We start from the raw sequence: 19,589 nt of genomic DNA on the forward strand, positions 1-19,589 counted from the left end.
AAAGACAGAAAAACCCTTCCTGATTCTGTGATTTACCAACCATCCCTAGACACAGGAGCTAATTCTTCTAAATTTCAATCTTGTCGTTTTGACCATTTTCGACCACGATATCCAGCAACAAAGAGCAGAGCAGAGCAGGGGTGAAGAAAAAATAACCAAATAATTTTGAATATTTGTAAACCAATCCAAAATTAATTAAAAAAAAAAAACCAATCTGAGAAATCCAATAAAAGCCCTACGAAAAAGCTCGCAAGTCGCAGGTAGCTAAACCCTAGCGAGCGAGGAAAGACCAAGACCTAGACAGATTCGAAGACTCCCAGAGAAGATTGAAAGAAAGACCAGGCCAAGGTATGGTAAAAACACTAATCAACATTTGTTTAACTAATTAACCCAGATTAAATGCAGTAAAAAAAACCCTAAGCAGAAAAGGAGGGCTTTTATTTTACTAAACCCAAATTGACCCCTGGGTTAAATAGTAATAAATAAACCAAAATTCCCCGGCTATTGTTTGTTCTCTCTCTCTCTCTCTGTTATTCCATCCTTAATCACCTGAGCATCGTTCTTTCAACTCTAATAATAAATTATTATTATAAACAGTAAAAACACAGCATAGTAATAATAATAATTTTAATTTTAAGTATTGGATGATGGTTAGTACCCTTAGGTTCTCCCTCCCTCCCTCTCTTCTTTCTCTCTTTGCAAAAATTGAGGATCGTCTACATGTAATCCTACGTTAACTAACATAAACCCTCTCGATCTCCCTCTCCCTAACCATGTCTCGTGAACAACCCTCTCCTTCTCCGATCTCCCTAAACGACGCCGACGCTCCTCTAAACGAGGCCGACGCTCGAACCCAAACGCCGCCAGTTAACAGGAGCAACCGCCCGTCGCGAGCTTGTACCATACGGGCAGCGGCGAGGCTGCAGCAGCAGCAGCTGGCGGTAATCGAGCGGAAGCAGAAACCGAAGAAGCAGGAACAGCAACAACACTTAGATGAGTCTTCGGTGCAGCAGAAAGAGCAATGCAGTGGTGGAAGTAGCAAGATCGTTACGCAGCTCGTGGCGCCTCCGGAGCCGGCACAGTTGCCGAGGTGGAGCCTCCGGTCCATGTGGGAATTAGCTTCAGTACTCAATTTTTTAAATGTGAGTTGTTTTGTTTCTTGTTTTACTCCATTTCTTTGAGACTTCATCTTTAGTCATTTCCTAAATTTAATGTTGCAGGTATTTAGGCATCTATTGAATATAACAGTTGAGTTTTCAGCTGAGGAGTTTGAGACAGCTTTGATCACACCTAATGATACTTTGGGGGATATACATATGCCTTTGTTAAAGGTTAGTGCTTTCTGTTTTTCAGCTTCAAGGTTTATGTCCTTAATTTAACATCTTATGCTTGGTTTGGATGGAAGCAACCAAGTTCTTGTTATCGCTTTTTGTGCATGTTTAGAAGCTTAAGTTATAGCAAAGGTTTTCACTTTGTGTATAAATGAAGTAGATTAGCTGACATTAAGCGGGAAATTAGTATATTATGCCTATTTTATGTGTGTGGAGAATTAGCTGAGGATCCAATGCTAGTAGCATCAAATTATTTGTGTTTTTTATTTTCTAGTGCTGCGAGAATTGATTGTTGCATTAACAATTAGGGAGCTAGTTGTGGCTGATTGTATTCAGGAGACCATTTATGTGGCATGAAAATTTGATATCATGTTGCTTGTCTAATAGCTTCCAAAGTTGAGAGAAGGTTGAAATAGATGCACAATAGCATTTTTCTGAGAAATTAAATACCTCAAATAATAAATTATTTCTTAATGTGTCTATTGGAGTATCAAATGCTGCCTTCTTGTTTTTTCAGTTATGGAACTTTACCTTTAAAGGACGTTGTTAGATGCACGATGTTTATCAAATGCTTATACTTGTTAGGGACTACTTGGGACCATATGTCTCACATGTTCAAGACTGGTATAGGCTGATCTGAAACAATTACATGTAGGAATTGGTATCACTGGTCACCAGAGATGTCACTGGAGTTCCTTGACATCTTGAATCTGTGGTTGTTTTGTACTGGGCTCTTCAAATCTGACATTTTGAAAGATTTGTCCTAGACGTTGAGAAATTTGCTATAGCTTCAAATTAGTTGCCTCCAGAAAGTCACAGAACATGATATACAGGTGTAACCATGGAAACACTCCTAAATGTGTGCTGGATAAATGGCTAGTCTTTGTGGCCTAACATAAAATCAGATTAAGGTTTTCTCAAGTTTTATAGTAAAGTGATAAACCTGAGCAGTTATTGTTTTTTGGTTATCCCCACAGGAGATAAATTATTCTCCTAGTGGTTGTTATGCTTTCTTTTATGTCTGCCAAATACTTCTTCAACAGAGAGAGAGAGGAAAAAAGTGATTAGCTATCATAATTTATAGAAGCAAATATGGAGTTTTGCATCATAAAAGGTGCAAGATGACTTGGATCATTATTTTGGACAGAGAATGGCACTGGTGACCTATGTTTTTTCACGCAGGAACTTCTTATAAATTAGAACAGTGTTATCAATTTTTCTGCCTTGATTTGATATGATGTCACAAGTTTCTGGAGTTCCAATACTGATATCATCACTTATTTTGATTAAATCATTTATTTGGAGGTTGCTTGATTCTCACCAGTGCGTAATTGCTTTGCATGATTCTGAAGAACGCTGTAGCTTATTGGTTGCATAATGCATATGCTTCTAGTGTATTTCTTTAAGCTAATGTGTTTTCCTATTTTTTCCCCTCCCCACTGTAGAATAAAATGCAGCATAAATAATTCCATCACCCATGCAGTTTTGAGCACTATATTAAGATGATCTTTTTCTAATGGGAGAGTACTGACATAAGTTCTATCATATAGTGTGATCTGTGTAATTTGTGAGAATTTTTTTGATTCCTTTCAAAGTTATCTTCATCTGTGACTTCAGGATGGATTTCTGATTTGCTACACAATTCATTAGGGTTTCTTCAGTTTGAATTTGCGCATGAGAATTTCAAGAAAGAGGTTTTAAATCCTAGAATTAAAGCAAAGATTAATCTATATTTAACTTTTAGTTGGGAAGTGCTGCAGTTCACATGTTGCTATTTTGCATTGTACAATCACATACTTGAACTAATTGATATTTGTTGAAGATAGGGCGCCAAAGCAATGTGTTCCATATTCCTCAGCATCCTTTTCTTTTCTCTGTTTTATGTTGTATATCTACTATTTTCTAAATGATACTATCTTTATAACATGCTTTTCCCTCAATAATGGCATGTTTCCCCTATAAGGTAATTCCTAGAATATGTTATCCCAAAAACCAGATTGATGGGATATCAACCTCCATTAAATGCTCTAAATTTCACCTTAAATGGTAAAATCTGATTATGTATTGGCAGAAAACTATCTGTGATATTTTGTATAGTCATCTTATTTGACAATGGAAACTTTTCATTAGGTGTGGTTTGATTAATTTGATAGATTATGCTCGGAGAAGCTAACCGCTGCTGAAATCAAATTGCATTTTTATGCTGTATTTAAGCTAGGTGTAACATGATCCTATTTATGCTCTCCCTGATGGAAAGCAAGCTCATATTGCATTGATGTGAGCTATTGCAACATTGATTACTCATTGCTTTTGATTTGTTTCTTTTTAGGCAATCCCTCCTATTACCAGAATGGCTCTCACACGAGATACCTGGATTACTGTTTTGTGCAGAAAATTAAGAGACTGGTGGCACTGGGTAACTAACTGTACTGTTTTTTAGTTGATATTTATGATATTGAATTAAGGAAGAGGGGGCTATTGTGAACATCATTTTTAAGATGAGTTTGGTCTCTTGTCGTAGGTTGCAGATGGGGAACTTCCCTTAGTTGCTTCACATGGGTTAGTTTTTCATTCCTGGATACTCATAGATCACCTTTTTTTTAAGTTTTTTTTTTATGATTCTGATTTGTATTTTGACTTTGATATTGTAGGGTAGAGGTTGAAGTGTATAAAACACTTGATCCTGGGATCCGTGTGGTGATACTGAAAGCACTATGTGACATTCGTGTTGAGGTAACGCCACTGGCAGCAAAGATTATATATAATGATTCTTGATTTGAAATAATTGCCTTGGGCTATAATGATGTTGGTTTTTGTTCACTCAAATGCCCATTGGATCTCATTTTAGTGTTCAAATCAGCAATACATGTTGATTGTAGCTTTAAATTCATGTTGTGATTAGTTGGATTGGATGGAAAACAGAGCATAATACCTTGATGGCTATTTGTTGGGACAGATAAATGAAAGTTTTGGAGAATTTGACGCATTCTAAGAACGTTTTCCTTTGTTTCTGCACAATGTAGACCACCAGTTTCTTTGGCATTTGTTTTGTCTTGCTGCCCTTTCAGCTTGAATCAAACAGGTCCCAATTCTTGTGTTTATTTGTCTTGTGCATAACTGAGCCCCTCATTTTTCTGTAGAGTGAAACACTATGGTAGGCATATTGCTCTGTATTCTTTGTTGGGACAGATAAATGAAAGTTTTTGAGAAGTTCTTTTGGCACATTGTTGACCAGTTCTTTTGGCATTTGTTTTGTCTTGCTGCCCCTTCAGCTTGAATAAAAAAGTTCTCAATTCTTGTGTTTATTTGTCTTGTGCATAACTGAGCCCCTCATTTTTCTGTAGAGTGAAACACTATAGTAGACATTTTGCTATGTGTTCTTTTCATCTATGTCAATATCATTGTTTCCTATTTGCATGTACTTCACTATTCTATATGTTACTTTTTGTTGACCTATTCCTTTTCATCACAAAGCTTTGGCAGCCTTGTAATATCAGAACATGATTCCTCTCGTATGTATCTCACAGGATAATTTACATGCATTTCTATATTATGTATTCTACACATAATTCTAGAAGCAGCTTGTGCTTGTTTCTAATCGTGTTAATCATCTCCAGATAGAAGTATTCTCTTATTGCCAAACCTTCCATCAATCACCCATTTATGGAATAGAATCTTGCATTTGAAGGCTTCCACAATTATTCTCCTTACATCAAACTGAATTAGTTTGTGAGCTGGCTATAGAATCTTGCATTTAAAGGCTTTTTGTTGGGATATTTTGCTAGAAATTAATTGATGTTGGGGTTTCTCATTTGTCCTTTTTTCTTTCTCGGGATCATATTTTGGTTCTTTATTTATTCTTTGAACATTTTGAACATCTTGGTTGCTTTGAACTTCTTTCTACTGTAAAGGAATTGAATCTGAGTAATCTTTTGCAGCAAGAAGATATTCGGAATTACATTGATAACTCCCTCAAGCATGGCATTCAACTTTCATTATTTCGCAAGGAACGTTTTGGGGGTGATTCACAAGGAATAAATTACTGGTAATGGAAATAATAAGCTTCTCATGAAGCATTCAATGTGTTTGCTTGTTAGGTGTGACAGTGATCAAAATGATCAGCGGTATATTTTTATGTGATAAATTGAGATTTTATCTCATCTTTTTTCTCCCCTATTATTTTGTAGTTTTTTGGCCTTTGTGTATGTAAATTCTATAATTACAGCTTTATTGTTGATGCAGGTATGAAGATGATCCAATGATTGGTCAAAGGTTATACCGGGAAATAAGAAAAACCGAGGTGAAGCTTAAAGCAAAGGCAAAGGGATCTCAGATCATCCCTAATGTGACATACCTGTGGGAGACAGTTGCAACTAATTTCGAAGAATTTCAAGATGTTTCTGTAAGTTACCCTAATTGCATGATTTTGTGTATGTGCTTTGTTCAAATTTTGATGCAAGGTTGTCATGGTTTTTACTTCAATTCCCCCCTTTTTATTCTTACCCAGCATTCATGGTGAATTCAAATTCATATTGCATTCCTTCCTTATCTTTTGAATGTGTGATGTGCCTTGATCACAGTGGGTGGCGGTATGCATTATTGGAAATTCCGATGAAACTAAATTATGGATGTTAAGATTGTGAGATATCAATCTAATAGAGGATTACTACTATAAAGAATGAAAGATAGTTATCCAATGATGTTGTGCACCAGGAATGTCAGGTTGTATGATTCTGGGCCTTGTGATGATAACTTAGATATTATGGTGCCTTCCCAGCTTCTTCTATTAAATTTGGCTATTTAAATGAAAGTGGAGTTACCAATCAATTTCTATCTCGATGGTGAGATTATATATTCCAAGATTTTACTTAAAAGTGTTTGCTTACATTTGCCTATTGACATATTAGGTGAAAGTGGATGGGCATGAGATGTACTTTAGGTTGCAGGTAGTCTATTAGATGTTTGACGTGTGCATCAGAAGAATCATCTTACTAATGGATCCTTTTAGTGGCAGGTTACATTGTGAGACTTCCTGTCTCATTCAAATGTAAAAAACATATCCAGTCAAGAGGTCTATCCAAACCCATTTTTTTGAACTATAATTTCATGAGAAATGCCCAGTTGTGGTGATGTTGTGAATGCATTCTCTATGAGCCTTGACCATCTCAAGTTCCATATTTTTTGGATCTCTCATTTGGTGGATTTATATTTCATACCATTCTTGTGCCACACTTTCCATTTACGGTTTCAATCATAGCAATTTTATTTGTAATGAGTAGTTTCAATTTTGTGTAAGGGCTTGCCTTTTCTTCTACAATTGTATGGTCAGCTGTCATTGCTGACAGTTCCTTTGATAGGTTTAAAAACCTTGAAAGGAAAATTAAAAAATAATTTGGTATGATACACTATGAATCAACCTTGCTAGCTCGAAGTCTCTTTTTACTGATCTCAGGAGTGCTGCTGTTGATAGTGCAAATGGTTGACAATTCTATACACTTATAGTGCCAGTGGTATTCCAACTGTGGAAAATACTTTCGGTCAACTTGGTGGTTTCCAAATGCCTCTGTATGGCCATTTGCTAAATACTTTTGTGGGGTATTGTTCTTCATTCATCCGTGTCCTTAAAATGCTGCAGGAGAAGCTCTATACTAGCAAAAATAGAACAGAGGCTTCATTGGGGAAGAAATTAAAGAATGACATGCTTCCTGAGATTGAGAAGGTTTACAAGGTACTGGAAATTGCTTAGTGAGTAACATGGTTTACTTAATTGGATTTCATTAACCAAGAATTTCTTTCTTGCCTCAAATTATTCTTGATTGAAATCCGCTTTAAGTTATGTTATCCTAGAAGGAAATCATATTCAGATTTCCTTTTACACTTGTGTTTGCTTAGAGGAAAGAGAGGCTGCTGAAAAAGCAACACAGGCAGGCTCTACTTCTTGATAATTTCTTGAGCATGGATGGACATGCACCAGGACGTTCTCTCCGTGATAGGAAGCCTGTCACTTATACTTTTGGTAAGCAAAGAAAACTTATGATCGTGCAGTAGTAAGAGCTTTAGTAGTTGTCAAGATTGATTACTCTCGACAGATGAATTTTTCCTACTGTTATTTCTCTCAAAGTAGATGTTGCCTATAATGCCTAGTCCTTTATGTATACCATTCCAGGAGTTTTGTTTTTGGAAATTGGGGGATGTTGAAGATAGAACTAATATTAACATTGGACAGTTAACTGGGAATCTATTCGTTTTAACTTAATCTCTCTTATGTTGTTTTTCTTGAAATCTTAGAATAAAAGTTGTATATATTACCTCAGTTTTGCTGAACTTTCAGACAGTTGTGCTGATGAGCTTTTCTTAATAATGAGAATGTGCTTTTATTACAGTAATAATTGTTCTCATACAAAAATAGGCAATCTGATTGCTGTATCAACTATTTTTGCAGATGATTATGATCGGTCAATCAACGAGGCTATCAAAATAACAAAGTAAGTTCTTGATCATGTACATTCTTCATACAGTTTTTTTCTTCCTATGCTAGGAGGAATTTGTTTTTATCTCTCTACCATGGAATATCAAGTTTTTCACTTTCTTTACTCTTTTTCTTAGGCGTAAACCACCGTCTCCAGAACCTTTTCACAGAAGAGAAGGTTTTGCTAAACCTGAAGCTTCTACAAATGGTGAATTGAGCGGTCCTTCACACACATCGCAACATGGCACTTTCAGTGCCGCATCTCCCGATTCTCTTGAATATGATGACATGGATGAAGACCATAAATCTGAAATGTTGGATCGAGGGTAAGATAAGCTTGTCTTTCAAAACTAATCATGTTTCCTTGATCTTGCACATAACTTATCACTGCATAATGGCTTGCAGCAACAGGAGAAGACAGAGGCCTCAACGGTATTCAGCAACAGAGTTTGTTGAGGCAGTTTCAGATAATGAGGCAGGCTTCGACAGTGATGATGATATAGTTGGAGAAGCTGTCTATGATGATGAATACTTGAGGAAACGTAAGCAGAAGAGGCCGTCTAGCAGCTCTGAAGGGGATGAAGAGTATCAGTGGGATGATGAAAATGGTGAGGAGGAAGAAGAAGATGAAGAAGAGGATTCCTTAAGTATTAGTGAGGATAGTGAGGAGCCCCAAAAATTCAATAAATTTCCAGGCCGTACACGCAGGGAGACAAAATTACGGTCAGTTGATGAAATCCAGTCAGGTCTAAGACGCAGCAGAAGGAGCACTCGGAACCAGATTAATTACCGACAATATGAGCTGTCCGAGTCAGAAACAGAGTCAATGAAACGTGAGAAATCAAATGTATCAGATGAACACTCAGATGCAAGTGAGAATGCAGGGTATTCAGCTGGAAGTCAAAGTCAAGATTCTGATGGCAATTATGACAAACAAGATACGAAAGTTGATCAGCCTGTAGAAGGTAACAAAGTGACAGAACAAAAGGAGCAAAATCAGCCACCTGAGCAGTCAAATAGCCAAGTCCAAGATGAAGTTGATGGTGTAAGGAAAAGACGTTTCCTCGATCTCAACGAACTAGCTCCAGGTTCTGGTTTTGATGATGGTCTGAACACAGTAATGAAAGATGAAGATAGAAATGATTTTTGAGGTTCCCTCTCTAGTGGCAAAAGAAGATTCATTGTTTTCTCTGGGAAGCTCAATGTACAATAGTATAATGTTATAAATTTTGTGACAAGTCCATGGAGGAAATTACCATCGGAGTTCATCCATGGCCTAAGCGAAGCAACAACCTTGATGCAATTCATTTAGGATTTGCAGCAAGGAGCAACTTGATGCTGAGAGTTCCGTAGATTAGGTAGTCATTTTTTAGCATGTCTACATTCATAGAAGCCTACAACGGGTCAATGAGAATTCCTTGGGAGTTCTACATCTTATCCGATTAATGTACAATAACCTAAACTGATATTGTAACTGAAAAAAATTGGCTTTTAGATGTTCAGGCTTCGTAGTTTAATCGTTCACGATCATGGCTCTGATAAAATGATCAGGTCAGGGGACTGTTGTCTGTATGTGATGAGTCATCCTCGCTTAAAAGGTAACTAATGTTTCTTTTGCCAATTTAACATTTTTCCTACTTTGTAATTATAGCCATTTTGTGATTGTAATGCTCAAAATTTTATGCTAGGCGTGTCGCACAGAAGTCTTGACTCAATAACTCTAAATCATGATGTTTGTAATTCTTCAATGATGCAACTGCATGAATAGAGTTTGTTTTCTAGACCCTAATGAACTTGTAGGTGCAGATTTTTGAATTTTCTGCTTCACTATAACCGCTGCAACCTCGGACCAGAAAACTTAAATGGGAATTAATACAACTCAATGGCACTGCTAATTCATAATTTGGCTTTTCAGTGACTATTTTCTTGTGGTTGGGCAGCGTCTTCCTTGGCACGGCCCTCTGCTGCCTTAGTAGCTGCTTGAGCGTTTTGTCTGGATGCGTCTTTGTCAGCCTTTTCTGTAGCTTCTTCTGCTTCCTCAAGAGCTTGAATTAAGTGTGAGAGACACTTCTCTGCATCATCCAATGGGGACTTGGGCATGAGGCTCTCTGCGACATCTGCTGGTGTGATCTTGGTCTCCTTCATTAAGCTTTCAATTTTATCGAACAAAGGATGTGCTTCAAGTCTCAGGTAATTCCTTGAAAGCACTTTGAATGCCTCAAAACTGCAGTAAGAGAGCTCAATATGCTTGTCCATTCTTCCCCTTCTTATCAGAGCAGGATCAAGCTTCTCCACGTAATTAGTAGTAAACACAATAAGCCTCTCCCCTCCACTAGCAGACCATATCCCGTCAATGAAATTCAACAACCCCGAAAGTGTCACTTTGCTGCTAGTCTCTTCTTTATGATGTTCTTTGCCAGTTTCGTTCTCTGACTTCTCCATGTCCTCATCCGGAGATTTCTCTTCTTTCTTATTCCTTTGACCAGTCAGCTCAAGCGAGCAATCTATGTCTTCTATCACTATGATAGATTTACTACTGGTCTCAATCAAAAGCTTCCTTAGCTCGGTATTGTCTTTCACAGCAGTGAGCTCGAGATCATAAACATCATAGTTTAACAAGTTGGCCATTGCAGCAATCATGGTAGACTTTCCTGTCCCTGGTGGACCGTAAAGAAGATACCCTCGTTTCCACGCCTTTCCAATTCTGGCATAGAAATCCTTGCTCTTGCTGAAAGTCACCAGATCTTCTATGATCTCCTGCTTCTTTGCAGGCTCCATGGCTAACGTCTCGAATGTGGCAGGATGCTCGAACACTATATGGTTCCACATGGTCTGCTTGTAGATTTGCCACTTGTTTCCAGAACCATTTGTGTAAAGCTTCCTCTGTCTGTTTCTCACCCTAATTTCTTTCCCTTGCTGCATCACATGCTTCAAGTAAACCTCACTTATGATCCCCCTGTAACGCTTATGAAACGTGAGCCTATAATACCTTCTCTCTTGCTGAGGATACATGGATTGTAATGGTGGCATCACTTTGCTTGAAACCCACCAAACTTGGATACCCTGAAATTCATCTTTCACTCTCTCATACTCATCCATACTAAGTACCAAGTTGCTGCAATCCTTTGCCATCTCCGCCTTAAGTCTCGTAGCACACTTGGATGAGTTGATGCTAAGATATGCCTCAACAGCAGCATAGGCTTCACTTCTCTTGAGGCGATCTCCAGCGTACTCGTGGATTGATATCTTAATGTAAGGATAGAAAAAGCTCATGATTCTTTGTGTATACTTGCCAAAGTAGAGACGAACCTCGTAGGGGCAGTATTGGTGAATAATAGCCGAAATGAACATGAAACTGGCAATGGTTGAACCCATTGTTGCCCACATCTCGGTCATTGTTTGAGGTACAATCATGGTTTTTTGTTCTCCAGGCTAATGGTAAAGCACTGATGTGTTTCTAAGGACTTAATGCAAGGCTCTTCTTGATGGGTTTGCATTCGCTTCTACAAAATTGAGTGACTGACGAGGGTAGCAAAAAAAGGTATGTAAAGAAAGAGAAATATAATAATGGCCGGCGGGTCATGTTTTGTCAACAAAGCTTTTGACACCTATATCTTGCGTGTTGATTAGTGGATAGTGGTCCCAAAAGTAGAAATCCACACCGGCAAGAGATTATTTGATAAAATGTGCTATGCTCTTTGCTTTTCTCGTATAGTGTTACTACATCATTTGCAAAGAGGGAAACTTTAAGGAACGTGTCATACTAGGGGTTTTAATTTCGTAGAAAATGGACAGTTGTGAACGTCCTTTCTAGCCTAACTATAATGGTTTCCTTTTCATATTTGATCAGTTTGATTAATCTATGGCTAATACGTAGTAAAAGTCCATGCAAGCCTTGTCAGTTTCTATGTAAAGCGAGGAGGAAGTAGGAAAAGAGTGTAAGAAACTGGCAAGTTTAAGTTCAGTTTCGGACCACTTGTGCCTTCATATGATGTGAATGCATGCACGATTCTCATTCGTCTTTCTATTGAAGGAACAGTAGCTTCTTACAATAGCTCGTGATCAATCCTCATCAGAAAGGCTTTAATCAGTTATCCATACTTCTCCATCAATCAAGGAGTAAGGTTACTGTCAATTTCATGAGAATAGGGCTTCATGGATTAATTATTTGGGGGCTAGAGTGAATCAGACTTGATGACACAGATTTATATATAGGAACTTGCATCTCGGTTTTTCTTTGATCAGTCTCTTCTCATAAATTTTCATTTTTATTTTATTTTATTTTATGGATAATAGCTGGTACATTCTGGTTTTTTCTTCCAAAACTTGAAGTAACCACTTAAGTGGTGTCTTCATTTTTATTTTGGCCATGAGATTAGGCTAAGTGATATTATAATTGCATTATTATAATTATTTATCAATTTGTTATAATTTGTTAGGGCCTGAACAAAATTAACAAAAAAAGAGATAAAAGTGCAAAACAAGAAGAAATCTTATGACCAGTCTAAAATTCATTAAAAAAAGTTATGTTTAGTCCATCTTTTTTTTTATCTTCCTTTCACGGTTATAATAGTTTTTGTATTTTTAATTTTGATACAAAATCTTATTTTCATAACATTTTAGTCATTGAATTTGAGAAACGAGAGAGAAAATTATCTATAACCAGTAAAGGTAAAAGAAAGTTGTTGGTTTAGCCACATTTTAGTGACAAAAAATAAAAGAATGATCTTGATTAACGGGTTTTGTTCGATGAGGAGGGTTTCATTAAAATATTTCTAAACTTTTATTTTGCTTGAAAAAGTAAATCAGAATCAAGAGAAAAATTAAGTTTGATTTTGTATTTTTGAACTGTTTTTTTAGGTTTTTTGTTTTTTTAATGTTCCAAAGGTGTTTATTACTTGTTTTGAGGTGAAAATGAATTTAAAATTTTATTTTTAGGATAAAAAATCCCTCTAATTTTCTGTCATCACTTTGATGAGCAGATTCTAGGTAGACCAATGGCGCATTGTATGCCTTAACCTTTAAGAAAAGAATATGAAAGAAGACATGTCATGCATTCCTTTTCTTGATTAAAAAAAACTATAGAAAAGCCAATACAAAAAGATAATGCGTGTGCGTTTTTTTATTACGAGCCCAGATATGTTGGGCTACTTTGTCATAAACGCCTACTTTTTTTTTAATTTAAATTAAGATTAATTAAAATATATTAGTTAAATAAAGTGTAGGGTGCCCAACCTAATAGATATTTAATTTTAATTAAAATAACTTAAAATAAATTAATTAAAAAAATGTGATTTTTAATAGCATATAATTTTTATTTGGTTCTCAAATAAGATTATAACTTCTTCTTTTTGGTAATATTAGCATTCATTCTTTTTGTGCAACCCTACATAATATCTTGTTTCCCTTAAATTTTTTTTTAGTAACTTCAATGTGTGTATTTATTTTTATTATTATTTAATTAATGAAGAATTGATTTCTATAAACAAAGTTATTAAACCCAACTACGTTATAGTCCATGTTACAAGATTAAATATTTTAATTTATCTTTATCTCTCAACTTTCTAATTTATTTTTTAGTTAGTGTTAATTTTTTTAATTTATTGACACATATATTTTTTAATTTATTTAATTAAATATATAGATTAAATTTTTGATTTACGATAAAGTTTTTTTCTTGACATCAAAAAAACGTTGGAGGCATTTGCACATTCATTTTTTGCATGAAAAAAACTTTTGATTCTACCCATAACAGTGTGGTTCAACTAACTATATTTTAAAAGTAATTATTAAAATTTTACTTAGAAATAGAAAATACGTTAGCAATATTAGAATTCTCTCTTTTATTTTTTACATTCAAAAAACCTTTTTTATCCAACCCACAATGAAGCACGAGAAAGTTAATAAAATAAATTAAAAGAATTGATTTAAAATAATATCATTATTATTATCAGAATCACAACTATATCATCTTTGAAATTACTATTATTTCATTGCCGCTATCATGATCGGGATTTAACTAGCATAATACTCTTCTCACCTTTACCTATCAAACAACATATAATTTGTTCACAAACACACCCTTAATTTATAATGTTATCTACATGAAATTGTTTGATGAGATTACTCAAAAATGAATTTGATTTTACTCCGATTCCTACTCTTTACTCAAAATGAGATGCATCACTGGCTATTAATTCATGTACAAAAAGATGAGCAGTTTATTAGTTCGGCAATATCTCACATATCCAGCGCTGTAGCATGGGGGCAATCAGAGTTTGACCAATAAAGACAGAGGGCTATTTCTATGTCTTCGACTAGAAAAGAGTCGTCCAGTCATGTCACTCAGGAAGCATAGTCGGCCTGTGAGTATCTGTGGGGACTCATAAAGCATATAACTTTGCTTCGGAAGGTTGTTTGCCACTTTCCAAAATCTTTCTGTCCATGCATAAATTAAGTAAAAGCAGCACCTTTCCTCCTCCGTCCCTTTTTAATTCCTTGGAACCAGAGGAAAAGATAGAGTTAGATTTTTCACCCAAACTCAATTGTCTTTTACGTTGGTGACAAAAAGGAGAAGGAATGTGGCGGTGTACTGTTCATTATTATGGGGCGGTGCTTCCTTCAGCCGCAAGCAAATATTGATTCCCTCGTCAAGACTGGTGTGCTTGCTGCAATAGAATTCAGCATGTCCCTACGTTTCATAGTTTTGACACATAAACCCTTGCTTTGGGTTAACAGCAGAGTTATGTATCAGACAAAGTTGTGATCGGAACCAATCAGAAAGCTATTAGATGGTTATAGTTGAAGATGATGAATTGGCATGGAACTAGTTAGTAGATTTGACCAGCCGAGCTGGTGGTTCCTGCTCATTAGTGCAGAGGTCAACACCTCACAAAAAAGATGATGAAAGATAAACGCCATGAACAACTATAACAAATGAACCATTCCTTGTCATATAAACTAGCTAAACACGATTGGTGCGAGCCTGCAATTCTAGACAAGTCTACATAATGGAAGAAAGGCCTACTTTATATATACATGATCACTACTTTATACAGTGATCGGAACCAAAATACTGTCATGCCCTATGGAAAACAAGATCACTGTCTTAAGGATGCTGCAATGGAAGTATGATCATCTGACTAGAAAAATGGAACATACCAAATGACTACTTCTAGGCATCTTTACGAGTGCAGGTTCTTGATATCCTCTTCCTTGGCAAACCAGCTGGGTATTATCTGAGACAAATGAGGAGAAAGATCCTTGTACGAGTTCTTGATGGTACCTTCAGCCACTTGAGTTACAACTGAAATATCTGCAAACATGGAGTATTAGTAATCCCTTGATCAAAGGAAACTATGTGGTTCAGTTGTGTTCTCACCTTTAAGAGGCTTCTTATCATCTGATAGTTGAATTATGATGTAAATAACAGCTGCTGCAATTGATATTGGGCTCCTCCTGCAAAAAGCAAAGAAAATTGTTAAAAACCAAACAAACATTAGATTGTTTTCCATTGTTCTCCTTCAGTTTATTTACTAACATCAATATTGTTTATTGTTATCAACACAAGTAATTTTTTGGAATCCCTTGCAAGGTATGTTGCATCAGATTTAGCCATCAAAGACTAGAAAGAAAGAGAGGGAGTGATGCAGAGAGGAAGTTACAAGATCCAAATAAAATAATAAAAAAAAAACACTCAAGTTGACTAGCTTATTATGAAAACCATTCCCCTCCAGAGTCCAGACTACTTCATCCAGGAAAAACAGTATACTTTAGTGAGTGCTTTAACGTGCCAAGATCCAAATTAGTGGTGGAGCCAGAATTTTTCTCTTAGAGTCACGAAATGGGCATGTCAGAACCAATGATATATAAATTTGCAAAACTCAGGTCTTCAAGAACAAAATATGGGTGCAACGTCCAAGGAGCCCAGAATTTTCCCTTTCTTTATTTCAGAACAAGTTCATTCGTCAGGTTTAACTCACCAAAAGTGATCTTTTAACATTTGCGAACGATTTGAAAGTTACCAATCATTTGTGTGTGAAATTACAGTGAATGATATTATATCATGCAAATATAAACATTCCCTTTGAATAAGATTTTCGAGCTAACGAAATTTTTAATTGTACATTTTTACTTCCACAACAAGAGCCTGGTAATTTTTTCTTTAAGAACATCACCTTATATAACTTGACTTTATGAGATGTGGCCCTTTCATGTAGCACATGTAACTCAAGCATTTTACGGGGCTGGGCAGACCAGCGCTCCCCTTTGTTACCCCTTCCTCTGCTTATGATCCAAATCCATAAAAAGATTTACACAAACAACGGAAATATGCACTTGACAATGGATTTGAAAACAGCTATACCCAAAAGGATAATTGGGAGAGTTCACTGGCACCCTCAAAGTTGCAAGGCCAAGAATTTTCCATTGTAACAATCACAGAAGGAAGAGGAGGAAGAAAGAAAGAAAGAGTTATTAAAAAAAGGAACAATGAAAAGAAAAGGAAAGACAAGACAACATATGAATAGAGGACTCGGTGATTAAGAAATTCAAACAGACATTCCGACGTCGTCAGACAATTAAGAACAAGGAGCATAAAGAGTAGTTTTGACAACACAAAGGAAATGGTTTTGACCACCACTATCCAAAATTTCCCAATTAGGAAACCTTTTCTTTCTCTGTCTTTTCACCTGGATAAGGTTTTGAGTAATTGGAGACAAACAAGCAGGTGGAAAAAGCATACACATAGTTGTTATGTCTAGCAAGTGAAAAGGACAGTTTTTTGCTTCCAACATGCTGATTAACCCAAAAGAAGCTACGTGCATCATTCACACGCTTTGCACAAGGTCTGTGCATATTGGGAGCTACAAGTCATATTATATCAACACTGTTTAGAATATATAAAATTTCATGAAATATTTTCAGCAAACAGTACAATACATGTGCACACATAAACAAATACCAGAAGCAGACCAAGCTATAATTACACTTCGACACTGCTGACCATGATAAAAGAACACAGGAACTAACCTTATGTCAAGCTCCTCAGATTTCTGGACAGCTTCATGGGCAGCTTTAACAGCTTGATTTGTCATTCCCAGATTGGAACAAAAGCGTCTCTGCACGGAGAAGATGAAAATCATAAAATGGTTCTAGACTTCTAGCTAGCACATCATAACCGATGTGAATGTGAAGATCAAAAAATAATCAGCGTGCCTGAAGTTGAGGAAACTAAAATACAAGAGAGTTTGGGTGAATTGGGGAATTGAGATGAAACACTTCAACAACAAACTCACCAGATAGTCTGCAGCATGTATGGTTCCCATTTCCATTGAATGACCCATCTCTACCTCCAGATGCTTCACAATAAACTCTTTTGCTCGTCCAATTTCTTTCTTTGTGGCTCCATTGACAACAGAACAAATCTCTAAAAGAAACACAAACGTAGGATCTCTTATGCATATAGGAAGATAACCAAGTAGTTCTTTCTAACTCTTTCTTCTTTTAATTTCTTTCTTTCTTTCTTTCTTTTGAAGAAAAGCACTGTCTGTACCTTTTACAGTCCGGGCCTTGTTCTCTTGTCGACATGCAATATAGAGACAAGCAGCTAAAATGGCATCTTGATTTCGTCCTTTAAGAGGTTTTTGATCCTCTACCTTCTTATATATTTCATTAGCTCGATCCTTAAAAAATAATAATTAGAAACCAATATCAGAAAAGGCTTTGGGCACAAGATTCAAAAAAGGACAGGATAGACCATCACTAAAGATTCTGTGAATATCCAGGATATCAAACTAGATGAAAGAAACAGAAGAAGCACAATCATTCATCAAATTCATACTTATTGTGCATAATACATTAGCAAACATAATCGAAATGCAAACAACTACAAAAGGGATGCAGATTCTCTACAGATTCTACTTCTACTAAGCCTTAGTGACAAAATTAATTCAGTTTTCCCTATGAGGCAGGAACATCAATGAACAATTTGAGGAAATAGGTTGTGAATTCAAGAAAAGAAATCCCCATGGAAGTGTAGAGTTTAACAGAGAATGATAACACTATACAGTATAAACAAATTGTAATTATATCACTAGGCAGGGCTTGAGTTGCAAAGAGATAGTCAGTATGGGAAGGCATTAGATTGTTAAAGCTAGACTTTATCATATGGCAATGATTGTTACGAGAGATAACCATCTAGTAGTTGCTAGTTCAAGAAACACAAACTTGTCCTAATGGTCCTATTTCCTATATCACACACTAAAATTTGAAAACTTAAGAATTCATTGAGTGGCATCTACAGTCAACAAAATTTCATGGACTATTCCTCACACTTGTCTTCATCCTCAAGGTACTCAATATGCTTGAGTGCTGGACATTCAGTCCATATGCCAGTTCCCATTGGATTCTGCATTTGATAATTGTTTTCTAACCTCTGTTTTTCATGCAGAGAAAACACAGCTTTTCTAACCTGTCTTTCATGTCATTAATGCACTTTGATAATTGTTCTATATTAACATTGAGTCAAATCAACCCTTGTATGCATCTGTTCAACAAGATCACATCAAGTTTCAGCTCACCAAAACATAACTTACAAAGCTTCCACGGGTAAGTCACATGTGCTCTAATTGCAGTAGAAATTAAAAATTAAAAGAGAAACAAATAATAATAAAAAAAAGTTACAAAATCATGAAGGATTCGAAGTAAGTAACTGACACACACCTTTATGGTTGTAACCAGCCCCAACCTGAAACATACATTTGTTACATTAGTTCTCTGTGCAAATCTAACGAAGACATCAAAATTCCATTTTTTTTAAAAAAAAGGAAGAAAAAACCCTTATGGAATCAGAAACTCTCTTCTTTTATTTTATTTTTCCATAGTGGTGCCTGATAAAATTCCAAAGCCAACATGAATTAAGCATGCATTTTCCTAATCTACAAACAATGGCTAATAACCGAATCCAGAGTTGAAAGACATCATCTTTAAACACAAAATTAAATCATTGTGTGTTCATTTAACAGAAAAGATGACAGCTTTCTTTGTTTTTTTTTCTTTTTTCCTCCCACAAATTCTCTTTTATCAAACAACAGAAAATAACATTAAAACCCCCCCCTTTTCTAAACAAATGACAAGCAAAGCAGGAAACTTTTTTCCCATAGAAAATAAAAAAGAAAGAACCTGTCGGCCATGGCAGCAATAGACTTGAAAGCCTGAATACGGTTTCTATCAGGATTGGCGCCACGGCTCTGCCATTTCCCAAGAGAGCAGGACAAAAGCTCGTTGGACCCACCATTTGTTTTAGAAATGGTAGTGGAAAGACCACCGTCGGCAAGAAGAGGGTTAAGTGGGCCACCAACACGGTTAGGGTCATGATCAGAGGACTCGTTAGAGAAAGTTCGCCACTCTGATGTCTCGTCCACAGAGTGGGCTTCCAAAATTAAACCACATTCAGAGCAGATGGTGTCTCCTGCCGAGTGGTCGAACACTATCTCTGTCAGTCGCTTGCAGTCCGGGCAGTATGAGTCTTCCATTTTCTCTCGTCTTCTTTCTGTTTTTTTTTTTTTTGTCGTTGTTTAATTTGATAATAAAATATCATTACCTACTGCTGCTGCTGCTATGGATTTTGTGTTTTATATATATATACACACACACACGCATCAGGTTTTTGTGTTGTGTTTTTTTTTTTAATTTAGGAGTCTGTTAAGGAATTCAAAATATTAAGATTGAATTGTGAATTCGCCAGGTTAGGCTTGACTTTTGTAGGAAGAATAAAAGGCTTTTTTCTG

The 19,589-nt window shown here is 36.1% G+C and overlaps 3 protein-coding genes across 3 annotated transcripts; 1 reads left to right on the forward strand and 2 right to left on the reverse strand.

The window, feature by feature from the left end:
- Positions 1–257: 257 nt before the first annotated feature.
- Positions 258–9,302, forward strand: LOC133675902 (DDT domain-containing protein DDR4-like). The gene is made up of 12 exons (XM_062097452.1): positions 258–1,142; positions 1,221–1,331; positions 3,661–3,747; positions 3,853–3,890; positions 3,983–4,064; positions 5,270–5,376; positions 5,574–5,733; positions 6,967–7,059; positions 7,224–7,347; positions 7,774–7,816; positions 7,938–8,126; positions 8,206–9,302. The coding sequence occupies exons 1-12, from the start codon at positions 774–776 to the stop codon at positions 8,948–8,950; spliced, it is 2,148 nt and encodes a 715-aa protein (XP_061953436.1). The 5' UTR covers positions 258–773; the 3' UTR covers positions 8,951–9,302.
- A 191-nt stretch (positions 9,303–9,493) lies between these two features.
- LOC133675903 (AAA-ATPase ASD, mitochondrial-like) lies at positions 9,494–11,342 on the reverse strand. Its single transcript, XM_062097453.1, has one exon. It carries the CDS (start codon positions 11,212–11,214, stop codon positions 9,712–9,714), a length of 1,503 nt encoding a protein of 500 aa, XP_061953437.1. The 5' UTR covers positions 11,215–11,342; the 3' UTR covers positions 9,494–9,711.
- A 3,386-nt stretch (positions 11,343–14,728) lies between these two features.
- Positions 14,729–19,589, reverse strand: LOC133675085 (transcription initiation factor IIB-2-like). The gene is made up of 7 exons (XM_062096361.1): positions 18,982–19,589; positions 18,523–18,547; positions 17,354–17,483; positions 17,097–17,227; positions 16,831–16,919; positions 15,182–15,258; positions 14,729–15,115 (listed from the first exon to the last, which is right to left on the reverse strand). The coding sequence occupies exons 1-7, from the start codon at positions 19,332–19,334 to the stop codon at positions 14,985–14,987; spliced, it is 936 nt and encodes a 311-aa protein (XP_061952345.1). The 5' UTR covers positions 19,335–19,589; the 3' UTR covers positions 14,729–14,984.

Source organism: Populus nigra, chromosome 16, assembly GCF_951802175.1.
Source record: "Populus nigra chromosome 16, ddPopNigr1.1, whole genome shotgun sequence".
NCBI classification, from domain to species: Eukaryota; Viridiplantae; Streptophyta; class Magnoliopsida; order Malpighiales; family Salicaceae; genus Populus; species Populus nigra.

Coding starts and splice junctions, on each gene's coding strand:
- LOC133675085 (XM_062096361.1), bottom strand. CDS start 19,334: ATGGAAGACTCATACTGCCCGGACTGCAAGCGACTGACAGAGATAGTG. Junction 18,548..18,981: donor ATTGCTGCCATGGCCGACAG/GTTCTTTCTTTT, acceptor TGTATGTTTCAG/GTTGGGGCTGGTTACAACCA. Junction 16,920..17,096: donor TACATGCTGCAGACTATCTG/GTGAGTTTGTTG, acceptor TTCTCCGTGCAG/AGACGCTTTTGTTCCAATCT.
- LOC133675903 (XM_062097453.1), bottom strand. CDS start 11,214: ATGATTGTACCTCAAACAATGACCGAGATGTGGGCAACAATGGGTTCA.
- LOC133675902 (XM_062097452.1), top strand. CDS start 774: ATGTCTCGTGAACAACCCTCTCCTTCTCCGATCTCCCTAAACGACGCC. Junction 3,891..3,982: donor CCCTTAGTTGCTTCACATGG/GTTAGTTTTTCA, acceptor TTGATATTGTAG/GGTAGAGGTTGAAGTGTATA. Junction 7,817..7,937: donor GAGGCTATCAAAATAACAAA/GTAAGTTCTTGA, acceptor TCTTTTTCTTAG/GCGTAAACCACCGTCTCCAG.